This window comes from Magnolia sinica, chromosome 13 (assembly GCF_029962835.1).
Source record: "Magnolia sinica isolate HGM2019 chromosome 13, MsV1, whole genome shotgun sequence".
NCBI classification, from domain to species: domain Eukaryota; kingdom Viridiplantae; phylum Streptophyta; class Magnoliopsida; order Magnoliales; family Magnoliaceae; genus Magnolia; species Magnolia sinica.
Genome location: NC_080585.1, coordinates 63,751,969 through 63,764,325, shown reverse-complemented (window position 1 = coordinate 63,764,325; position 12,357 = coordinate 63,751,969). Strand labels below are relative to the sequence as shown.

The window sequence follows — 12,357 nt, the reverse complement described above, 5'->3', positions numbered from 1 at the left end:
CGCATCTACTACTTCTTTTCCTAGCATGTTTTTCTTTGTAAAAAATTCAACATTAACATTGGCTAGCTTCTTGTTGACAACAAATGCTTCATCCAACACTTCTTTCAGGTATTTAACTTCATTATTTGCTTGACCAAGTTTTTTTAGAGTGTTTTTATTATGTATATAAAGTTGATCATAAGCCTCATGAATGTTTTCTTCTTCATATGAGGAGGAGGCCTTTTCAATTGGTTCCTCATCTATCTCATCATTATCACCATTGGTCATATTTCCAACTTTAGTTAAGATCTTCCTCTAGGTTGAACAATGGTCGATGTCATCAATAAATGTTTGATGCCATTGAAAATTTTAAAAAATCCGTGTTTGTTGCTAGAACGTTTTGATGTTTTCCTCGATGCCATCGAATCCCATCGAACGTGCGCACATATATATATATATATATATATATATATATATATATATATATATATATATATATATATATATATATATATATATATATATATATATATATATATATATATCGGGTGTAATCAGCATTTAGGAAAGAAGAGAGGTGTTCTAGTCCTTCTAATTTGTTCCTAAGGGTTTCAAGGGCATAGCTTGGGCTTGTGGAGTAGATTCGAGGCTTGTTCGAATCGGTAATCTGTATCTCTTATAATCTCTGCTTTCATAGTGCATTACTCGTCACTTTGTGCCATGGTTTTTTCCTCGAAAAGATTTTTCAATGTAAAATTTAGATTGTTTGTGTTTGAACTTGGTTGTGCGATTGATAGTACTTAGCTTGATTCCTCTCCATTGTTTCCACAGTTTCCCAACATACCCATCTTCAATAGTGGTGCTGCCGCTTCAGCGCAAGTATGACTTCCTTGACACTTTGCTAACAAAGTGCTTTTGTCCACTGACAGAAAAGTTACTTGAGTGAATCAACAAGTTCTATCAACAAATAGGTCGGATGTCATGCATGGGTTTAAAACAAGTTCTATCAACAAATAGGTCAGATGTCATGCATGGCTTTAAAACAAATTCTATCAACAATAGGTTGTGAGTCTATGCATGGGTGAAGCTCATAATAGATTAGCATAGGCGCTTAACCTATTGATTAGGCGTGATGAATCAGTGAGTTGCTTGTAGGGAGACATACGTGTGCTTTTTTGAAGGTTTGGGATTGGAATTGGAAGCCATGCACATGACCACTTAGCATACACAAGTAATTTCTTTTGAGCTGAAAGCAAATATGATCATGCGAACCATCTTTAGAGTAATGAGCATGGGTGCATATAGGCGCTTGGGGTTTACCAAGATAAGGGCATAGACGGGTGGGCCGATTTTGTCATGCACATGGGCTCAAAATCCTTTAGCTTTGTGAAATAGGCCTAAGTGCTAAAATCCTTTCCAACAAACAAAAACTAAGCCCAATCCAAAATTCACATGAGAACATAAAATCGACTGAGTACTCTCTCAAAGCCCCATTTTTGTGGGACTCGTTGACTTGAACTTTTAAAATCCACTCCATCCATCGTGTTTGACTTCACATATTCACCGTAGATATTCACTAAAGGGGACAATGTAAAACCACTCCATCCTCTCAAATCACTCAATTTTCTCTATCATGTATATGTTTACCAAACAAGTTTATTGATATATAGTATTGCACAAGCAACTCTCAATAAACGATTCTAGAGAATTGCTTATTAGGAATCAATTGTGCCAGTACTAGAAGCAATGACAAACAACCCTGAGCATGTTGCTTCCTGTCATTTTCTCAAAATTAAAACGCTCTTGGAATCTTTCTTATAGCTAATTTTTCCGGTATCATTCGTCAAATTACCATCCAACATCTAACTAAATGGTCCCTTTTCTGCCACTTGCAAAACATTACAATACGCTACCATCCTCAACCGTTATGTAAAGGGTACAAACCAAACAGTTTCCTTGTATTGATTCACAACTATATAACAAACCATTTCCTTGTACTGATTCACAACTATATAACAAATGTCGTCACATATTTATAAAATAAAATAAATTAAAAAAAAAAAAAAATGGTATCTGCAAACAAAGGTCTTCAATAAAAACTTCTCCCCAAAGCAAGCTGCAAGTCGAGAGCTGGAAACTAGCCATTGTCGGATTTGAAGTGGCATGTTGAAATTATAAATCTAGTATAATTTATCTACAAACAATCACGCATACATTCATTCGTAAATAGATTACATGTATAGACCTAGATTTTGGTAAATTTGGTATAGACATATGTGAAGCAAATGTATAGGATGGTAATAGCGAGTGTGATCAACATCTGATCCATCAAAGATAGGGTCTTTGCCACATGAACGAGCTTGTGATTTATAGATGAAGGTGAAGATGCGAATTCTATCGAAAAAGAGGGATTGGCATCAATGCTTGGCTCAAATATGGGCTCCCCAATGACACTTTTAAATTCTCCTTGGCTCCATTCCTAAATCACAAGGAAATTATTCAATAATCAGATGGTAGAAGATATGGGTGGAGAAAATGTCATGCCCTTTGGTTTTGAAAATTTCACAGTGATGCACAAACCATGGAAACTGTAATTGGGAATTTTAATGAGTAGCAAAAAGAGTTCATGCAAATAGATATTCTGGTCATATGTTATCCCCATATGGAAAGCACCCACTCAATTGAGTTCTATTTTCCACACGGCATCAAATACTGGTAACAATGTCATCAATGGCTTAGCCTAAACAATCAGGTCTTCAGACTTGGGGTGGACCAATTAAGGCATGTTTAGTTGTCGGGAATCATTCCCTAACTTTTATGTTTCCTAGGCAATGTTAGAGTTGGACTAACATTTCTTGGAGAATGCTTAAATTTTGTTTGGTTGGTGCAATTTTTTATTTTTTATTTTGGAAAACTTGGAAATTAAAGTCTAAATTTTTTTTTAATTTCTCAGGTTTTTCATTTTTCAACAAAAAATTGGAGAAAATTTTTTTAGAAGCAACCAAGGAATATATACGTGGATAATTATAATTATACCGTAAATATAGGTATTTGTACATAATTTTCCTAAATTGACTTAGAATGAACTGAGTATTTAAAACAGGTCAAAATACACATTTAAATCAGATCGGGTACTTTGGATATCAACTTAGTGTGTAACTAACTACCAATGTGTTAGGTTTGTACAACATTAACTGGTCTGAAATATTTGCTTCCCTCTCTACAACAACTAATGCAAAAATAGGCCGATCTACTCATCTAATGGGCCAATCAATTTGTGGAACAATGAGCAACTATCTACAAGATCCAAAATACATGTATAGCCCAAATATTGATTGGATCAGCATGGTTTTTGGGCTAAGTGATGTAGAGCAAGGCGCAGACACTTTCATGATAAAGATGGACCAAAGAAGGCCTGATCGGAGGTGGAAATGATCTAGACCATTAGAACCTTAAAACATTTGTATCTTGCAAGTTGGAATGAATTTTTTGACATATCATATATAATTTTGGGTAGGAGAAGCTACTTTGGCCAACCAACCTGCTATGCCGGATTGCCAACAGTTGAAAGTCCCTTTTATTTTTATTTTTTACTATAAATACTAAGTTTTAGTTCGAGTATAACTTTTTATGCTTTCAATAGTAGGAGTCGTGCCCAACATGAAAAACACCAAGAAAAATTAGAAGAATAACGCGGTTAGGCCAAATTGAACACTTATTATTTTTGGCCAAAATCATGAATTCTGGTGAGAATGGTGACCGTCTACAAATAGTAACTTTACTATTTATAGTAAGTCGCTGTTTTAGGGTGTTTGAGTTGGAGTTTGAGTATAAAACTCCATCCTAGGGTTAAACTTATTGTTTAAAGGATTGTAATTTTGTTTTTCTCATCAATTAATTTATTTCACAGTTATTAAAAATTATTTCTATTTTTTTTTATCCCTTGTGGACTCAAGGAACCTCTGTGAGGAGTCTAGAGAGCCCTGTGGATTCAGAGTAGTTATTCCTTGAGGAAGATGGTGATCGACCTCATCACATCCCTCTCAATATCAATTGGTATTAGAGAGAGGACTCTCCATGGACCGATGGCAACTAATGATGAAATGGACCAAAATCCTATGGACAATGATCCAAGGATTCGTTATCTATTGGAAAGAATTGAAGCTTCCACCGGAAGAGTCAGTTGACCATGAAAGGGTTGCAGGCAACCCTTGACTATATTGTGGGAGCACTAATTCTGCCCCGAGCCCCATGTGATGCTCAGCCACCCATAATTGTTGTACGACACAACTCCGATTTTCGTAAAGTGCTTTCAGAGGCGAATCATTGGGCTACCTTATATGAGTCAAGCTCTAATGACGAGGACATCAGTGGTAAGGTTGAATTTTTCAGTTTTAATAGCTTATTACTTATAAAAGACTTCCTCGATTGGTTTTCTCAAGTATATCATTATTTTGATTACATGGACATGTCAGAACATAAGAAAATGAAATTAGTTGCATTCAAATTAAATTTTGGTGCTTTTGCATAGTGGGAGCAATTACAACTCTCCTGTGCCCGACATAACAAGTCGCCCATCTGATCATGGTGGCGAATGAGACATCTTGTTCAATCACGATTCATCCTTAGTAATTATCAGTAGGTATTGTTCAAGCGATACCAAAATTTTCGGCAAGGGAATCGAACTATCATAGATTACACTGAAAATTTCTAGTGATTGACAATGCGAAATGATTTGTCGGAGACCAAATCACAGAAGGTAACACAGTTCATATACAGTTTATGATCAATAATTTAAGATTGAGTTCAAATGCAATTGGTCGGGATAGTCGATGAAGCAGTTCAGTTGGCAAGTAGAGTGGAAATGCAACTTACAAGAGTTCCTACTCGGCGTTATCCTTCAACTCGACCCCCCATGACGGGTCTCATACATGATTCAATGTTGGGATTACCCAGGTCGGCATGACCCTGGATGGCATTACCTAGGCCATGAGGACTCAGGTAGGCATACCCTAGGTCGGCACGCACCAGGTCAACTTAACCCACCCCTTATCGAGGTGCGACTGCATCCACCCAAGATCTTAGCCAAAGATCTTGGAAGCCTATTACAATAGAGATCCATCCAAGGCCTTTAGAGGACATCCAGGACATGCTTGGGATCCCGAGATCTGCGGTAATGATCTTAGGAGATTCACTATGCATTCGAAACCCAAATCCCTCTACAATACACATTTATTAAATTGGAAGATCTCCTCTACATCACCGCCTCTCCCGAACTATAAATAGGGATACCTCTTACGGTGAAAGGTATGCACAATCTTTATCTCTAAACCCCCAATACTTGACTAGACCCAGATCCCTTTCCTGACTTAGGCATCGGAGGGTCCCCTACTTTATATAGCGTCTTCCTTGTTTATTCTTTGTGCGGGTAAACAGGTCCAAAGGGAGCTAACCAGATTTCTGTATCAACAATTTGGCGTCGTCTGTGGGAATGACATCGAAAGTCGTTCTCATCTCATCGTAGTTTAACAATGGTGAAAAGGAAGAAGAAATCTCCACCCTCCTCTGTTGCACCCGTCCTCGCACGGCTGGAGCAGTCCGCCAGCCACCGAGATTCCTCTTCCCAGCTGCAGGCTGACTCCGTGCCTGCAAGGCCGACACAGCAATCCCTCAGTCCGGGAGGATGACTTACCTCCCTCGAGCAACAAGTTGAGATGTTAAACACAAACATGAACTTCACAAAACAGCTATTGGAGCAGATATAGCCCCGCCCCACACAAAGGGATGGGCCAGTGGTAAGAACAATGGTTCGAGAGCTCCCCTAGTCATTCGATATACCTGTTGTCTCCTATAGGAGTTGGAAACTCGAAACATCAAGGCCGGCGCCTTCTCACGTCTCTGGAACCACCGTACTAGTCGCTTCTGACCTACGCCATGAATTAGATCGAAAGAAGCGTGATAAAGCACCTAAAGCAGCCGCCAAGGTTATTGCTGAGAGAAGAGATCATTGGGAAGTCGAGCTCAATGATCTACGAGGTCATATTGTCGACATGCAATAGGCCTACTACGCTACCGTCCTGATCTCAGTGGAGGCAATACTTGAGGAGACCGAACTTCCATTCACTACCGACATTATGCATGCACAACTCCCGCCCAGGTTTCGTATGCCTCAGATCGCCCCGTACTTCGGAAGTACAGACCCAGCTGAACACTTGGAATCCTTCAGGGCTTGGATGGAATTGCATGGCGCATCAACCTCAGTCATGTGCTGCGCATTTTCACTAACCCTAACCAGAGTAGCTCGAAAGTGGTTCTGGCAATTGAAACCCCAGTCAATCAACTCTTTCACGCAGCTCAACAAGGCCTTCATCACCAATTTCATTGGAGGGAAGAAAAGCCTTAAACCCTTCCCACCTCATCAAGATAATGCAGAAAGAAAGACAGCTACTGAAGGATTACATAAAGCACTTCAATGAAGAAACCATGCAAGTACACGCACATTCAGAAGAAATTGCTTTAACTGCCATGATGGGAGGCCTCGGGGAAGGACGATTCCTCTTTTCGGTTGACAAGAGTCCTCCCCTAATGATGGCTAAACTCCTCAACAGAGCCTAAAAGTACTCTAACGTAGAGGAGATCACTACTTTATGGAAAGCTGATCGGAACAAAGGAAGCTCGGTCAAAGAAAGACGACCTAAAGAAGAATCTACCTCGGCCAATGATAGCAAGAGACGGAAAGATAATGAACCCCTAAGGAACCATCACCCGAGCATGCGACCTGATAGCAGATTCAGTTCGTACACCACTCTCAACGCGACAGCTGAGCAGGTCCTCATGGAAGTAAGAGACAAACAAATCCTCAAATGACTGAACAAGATGAAATCCAATACAAATAGATGAGACAAGTGAAAATACTGTCACTTTCACCAAGACCATGACTACTCAACTAGTAACTGTTTCGACCTGAAAGAGGACATTGAAGCTCTCATCCGTAATGGGCACCTGCGTGAATATGTCAACAGAAAGGAAGAACGAGCTGACCCGAAAAATCAGCAACCCATTAACAATGAGCCAACAAGGAAAATTCTCACAATCTTCAGCGGGCTAGCCAAAGGAGGCGACTCAAACCAAGATCAAAAATCCCACACTAGAAGCATCAGTTGCCCTAGCTCGGAGCTGAAAGAGAAGAACATAATGCCTTGTGATTTGACATTCACTGAAGACGACGCCTGGGGTGTTCACCACCCCCATAACAACGCACTTGTGGGAACTATGACTATAGCTAACTGCGGAGTGTTCCGTGTCCTAATAGACACCGATAGCTTGGCAAACATCCTCTATGCTGAAGCATTCCAAAAAAATGGGAGGTGGACAACCTCGACTCTGATCCATCAAGACTCCCTTGCTTAGATTTGCAGGGGACATGGTCACATCACAAGGATCGATTCAATTCCTAGTCATGGCTGAAGAAGGGTAGAACCAGACTACAACCATGATCGACTTCTTGGTGGTAGACTGTCCCTCCGTATACAATGTCATTCTTGGATGACCTTCGCTCAACACTCTTCGGGTTGTCATGTTGACGCACCATCTCATGATGAATTTCCCCACTGAACATGGTACTAGACTAGTTAGGGAAGACCAACAAGAAGCTTAATAGTGTTATTCAATGGCACTAAGGGCCCAGCACCAGGCAATGGTCATCACCTCTCTCGATCCCCGAGAAGACTCAATTGAAAGAGGGCACCCCATGGAAGACCTCATACTCGTCCCGTTCAACGACTCTGACCCGACCCAAACGGTGTAGATCGAGTCATCCTTGATACCACCGTTACAAGACGAAGTCATAAGCCTCCTTCGATAATATACTAACTTGTTCGCATGGTCTCATCAAGACATGCCTGGCATCAGCCCAAAGGTTATGATCTATAGGTTGAATGTCAACCCCAACTATTGACCAATCCGACAGAAGCGAAGAGCATTCGAGCCCGAACAGTATGTCATAATCGGAGAAGAAGTCAAAAAACTCCACAAGGCCAACTTCATCGAGGAAATTTACTATCCAGACTGGATAGCCAATGCCATCTTGGTGAAAAAGTCCAATGGGAAGTGGCAGGTCTGTGTCGATTATACCGACCTGAACAAAGTCTGCCCCTAGGACAACTTTCCTCTCCTCGAGATTGACCAACTCGTCGACAGCATTGCTGGACATGAACTCCTGAGCTTCATGGACACCTACTCGGGCTATAATTAAATCACTATGCACCCATATGACAAGTAGAAACGACTTTCATCACAGACAAGGGACTTTACTGCTACAGGGTCATGCCTTTTGGACTGAAGAATGCCTAGGGCATGGGAAGCTTGGTAGATGCCTCCATAATCGCATGGGTCCCGGCAGGACTGGCTTCAGCGAGCGAAGCCGACCCATCGACCTCCTTAGCCACCTCAAGAACAGTAGCAGTAAGAGTCGAGGTCGACATGTCTTCCACGACCTCCTGGGTCACAAAGGAAGGAGGTCCGACCTTCCACTTGCTTTTGGGGGTCAGTTTCTTCTTCTTCTGGGCAATCTCGGCAGGGGGAGGTGCCTTACTCTTCGAAGGCCTTACGTCTGGCATGTCCATGGAACTAAAAGGGTTAGCCATAAATCCAGGAAGTATGCTAAATTCCAAGCAAGCAAAAGTTATGCCTGTCAAGACTACATCAAGACCTGATTTGAGCAGAAGCTCGGGCTTGAGGAGCACCCTCCAAGATCTCAACTCCGCGTCCACCGACCTCACTACGACAATTTGAGTAAGAGCTTTTAGACCCAACACAGTAGGATACTTGGGGAGAACTGCCATAGAAGAATGCAAGTCAGAGTAGAAATGACGATAGAGCGAAACAAAAGAAAAAGGGAAGGGAAGATCTAAGCCCGGATGTACCGACCTGGCACAGTGAAGGAGGTCAGGACCCACAAACGTAACCCGGCTATCCCTAGCGTCTCTTACTCCCCCGATGCCCAGTACCACTTATTCTTCCAGTTCTTACTCGAGGTCGGGATGTTTGTGATTATTGTCTTGTCGGACCCCCACCAGAGGAGAAATAATACTAATCATCATGAAGAGGGTTAGATTTCCCTTGGTATAGGTGGAGAAACTCATCCGCGGTCAGCTCGGGCTGATCAAACTCGGACCAATGGACGAATGACCCTACCAATGCCCTCCAAGCATTTGGGATCAGGTACCGAGAAGCTAACCCCAAGTGCGCAAGCACCCATCTCTTTATCCACTAAAGGGGAAGCCTAAGGCCGCACTTGAGGGCGACCTGGAAGATGGCCACCTCGCCTTCAAGGAGCATGTTAGGAAGGTCACCTGATGAGGGAGCTTGGAGTACCACGTAGTCTGGAATGTGATACCCGGACCTTATCCACACTAGGTCAGCCTCCGTCAGCATGGATTCGATTGGCCCTTTTTCTTCTATTTCCAATGAGGATCCATTGGGCCCCTCCTCCACCGGAAAAGTCTCCTCTACCTCCTCCGGCCACTTTTCTGGGGATCTTTCGATCACCCACGACGCATGGGATGCACGAAAGTCCCTGTCGCTCATCATCATCAACAGTGATGGTTGGTTCGACATGGGGCGAAGATCGCCTGCCCCACCATCACGACTGGGGGTCCCCTTCTGCGGATTTGAGGTTTCCGGCATAGTTGTGGGCCCAAATAATGTCGAAAAACCTAGAAGAAAAAAAATAAAAATAAAAAAAATAAAAAAATAAAAAAATAAAAAGGGAGAAGGGCAAAAGTGCGGGAACGGAGCTCACCGGGGAAGAAAGTCTTTGGGAGATTGTCGGAGTTCGCGCCAAGAATTTTCCAAGTGTAAAGAGACAGGAGAAGGACTAGAGCAATAGCACAAAATGAACCCCGCTCGATTAGGGCTTCCCCCCTTTAATATAGAAGACAATCGTACATTATTGACTGCCGCATTCATTGTGGTCGTCAGAACGGTTCCTTGACGCCCGTGCCAGGGCATGTGGAGCTCCATAATTCTCCACACAACTGCACAACTAAAACAGTGCTTCATGCGTCACCGCCCCACTGGTTGGAAGCCAAAAAGGCTCTCTGACAGTGCATGTGACCTCGAGCCACAAGCATACGGTCTCGACCACCATGTCTCATGATTATAGATACACTTCGAATCCCATGCACACCGCCTAAAGTCAACATTAATGAGGAATCGACTAAACACCTCTGGTCATAATTGTCCGACCTACTTCTCAAGTCTACTTCGCAGACTTGAAAGTGTAGGGGCTTACTATTATGGGGAAAATGAGACCGACCTATAGAAGAAGGTCAGGTCAGAACCTTACACTCTCAACCAAACGAATAATGAACCCTTACATTCTCCTCTCTCCACGGCAAAGAGATAAAGAAGGAAGGAGATGAGGAAAATGCACAGTCACCCTAGGAATCCGCTTCCTACTTAGAGTCTGTGGCCGATGAACATGCCCGTAAGAACACTACTTTCGTCGATTCTAAGATCTCCAAAGTTCGTTAGGAGCACCCTATTCCTTTGCTTGACTAAGGAGACAGGTCGGCATTACCAAGGTCGGCATGACCCTGGACGGCATTACCCGGACCGTGAGGACTCAGGTCGGCACACACCAGGTTGGCTCAACCCGCCCCTTATTGAGGTTCGACCGCATCCGCCCGAGATCTTAGACGAAGATCTCGAAAGCCTATTACGATAGAGATCCATCCGAGGTTAGAGGACGTCTGCGACACGCTTGGGATCCCGAGATCTGCATCGAGGATCTCGGGAGATTCACTACTCATTCGGAACCCAATTCCCTCTACAATACGCACCTACTAAATAGGAAGATCTCTTCTACATTACTGCTTCTTCCGAATTATAAATAGGGATACCTCTTATGGTAAAAGGTATGCACAATCTTTAGCTCTAAACCCCCGATACTCGATTAGACTCAGATCTCTTTCCTGACTTAGGCATCGGAGGGTCCCTTGCTCTAGCTAGGGCCTTCCTTGTCCATTCGTTGTGCAGGCAAGCGGGTCCAAAGAGAGGTAACTAGATTTCTGTATCAACAATAATAAAGATAAACAGTCAAATTTGACTCACAGGAAGATGACTAATCCGGCTAGTTCAACCATCCAATTACACAAGTAGAAGATAAATGGTCAGTTACGTTGATACTGCGTATGGATGGTCTAATCATGCTAATATAGAAAATCAATGGCTGGTTTGAGCTAATGTCAGAGCCTAACTGTCATATTCGAATGATACTAAAGGTGAATGGTTGATTCGACCAATACCAGTGATGAATAGTATGATTAACCCAAAAGTGAAGATCAATTATATGATTGGACCAGTATTGGAGATGGACAGTCCAATTGTGATGCATTTGGAGCATGTGGTCCAATTATGCTGATTTTAAAAATCAATGATCTGACTGAATACATGTCAATTTTGAATCCCTGTTGGGATGATCCTCAAGATGAAGAATCGATTGGACCGATACAGTGGATGATTGGCCTCATGAGTCTAAAATTGAAGATCAATAATCGAATTAGACTATTACTGAAGATGAACAATTTTATTGGGTAAATACTAAAGATCAACAGTTGAATTATATCAACATTAAAGAAGAATAATCTAATTGTGTTAAAATTGGAGATTAATAATCTGATTAGTTTGATATTAAAGATTAAAATTCCATTTGGGACAATATTGAAGACTAATGATTAGATTTGACTTATATATATATATATATATATATATATATATATATATATATATATATATATATATATATATATATATATATATAATTTATCATCGGGTTAATGTTATAGATGATTATGATATGGGCCCAATGATCAATTATCCAATTGGGCCGATATTGATGACCAACGATGCGATATTAAAGATGAAAGCCAATTAGATCCAATTGAACTATTCATCTTTAAGATCGGACTCTTGATCATCAACATCAACATAATTGGACCATTCATATCTATTAGTCATCCAATCAAACTGTTATCTTCAATATCCAACCAATCAGACAATCGATCATTACTATCAACCCAATCAGACCGTTCATCTTTGACACAGATCCAATATGACCCTTCATCTTTATTGTAGTTTGATGGGTGGTTCATATCAGAGTAAAATGGCGCAGGCAAAAAAATAAAAAATAAAAACAGTACAACAAATGTTCATGTTTAATTTGGTCTTGGTACTTAAAATTACAGCTAAAATTTTAGCTAAAAAAATGTACATGGCAAAAGTTTGGAAAATAAGAAGTTCAAGTTTAATGCAATTTGGACTTTAAAAAAAGTGAAAAAAAACAGCCACACACACACACACAAAATGGCTGATGGC

At 41.4% G+C, this 12,357-nt stretch overlaps 1 protein-coding gene across 1 annotated transcript in view; it reads right to left on the bottom strand.

Annotated features, from left to right (window-relative positions):
• Positions 1-1,954: 1,954 nt before the first annotated feature.
• The window catches only part of LOC131223817 (uncharacterized), a 37,742-nt gene continuing 27,339 nt past the window's right edge, over positions 1,955-12,357 (bottom strand). Inside the window, exon 3 of the mRNA XM_058219328.1 lies at positions 1,955-2,458. Within this exon, the coding sequence (XP_058075311.1) occupies positions 2,225-2,458 (234 nt within the window). The 3' untranslated portion in view covers positions 1,955-2,224. The remainder of the gene's footprint in view (positions 2,459-12,357) is intronic.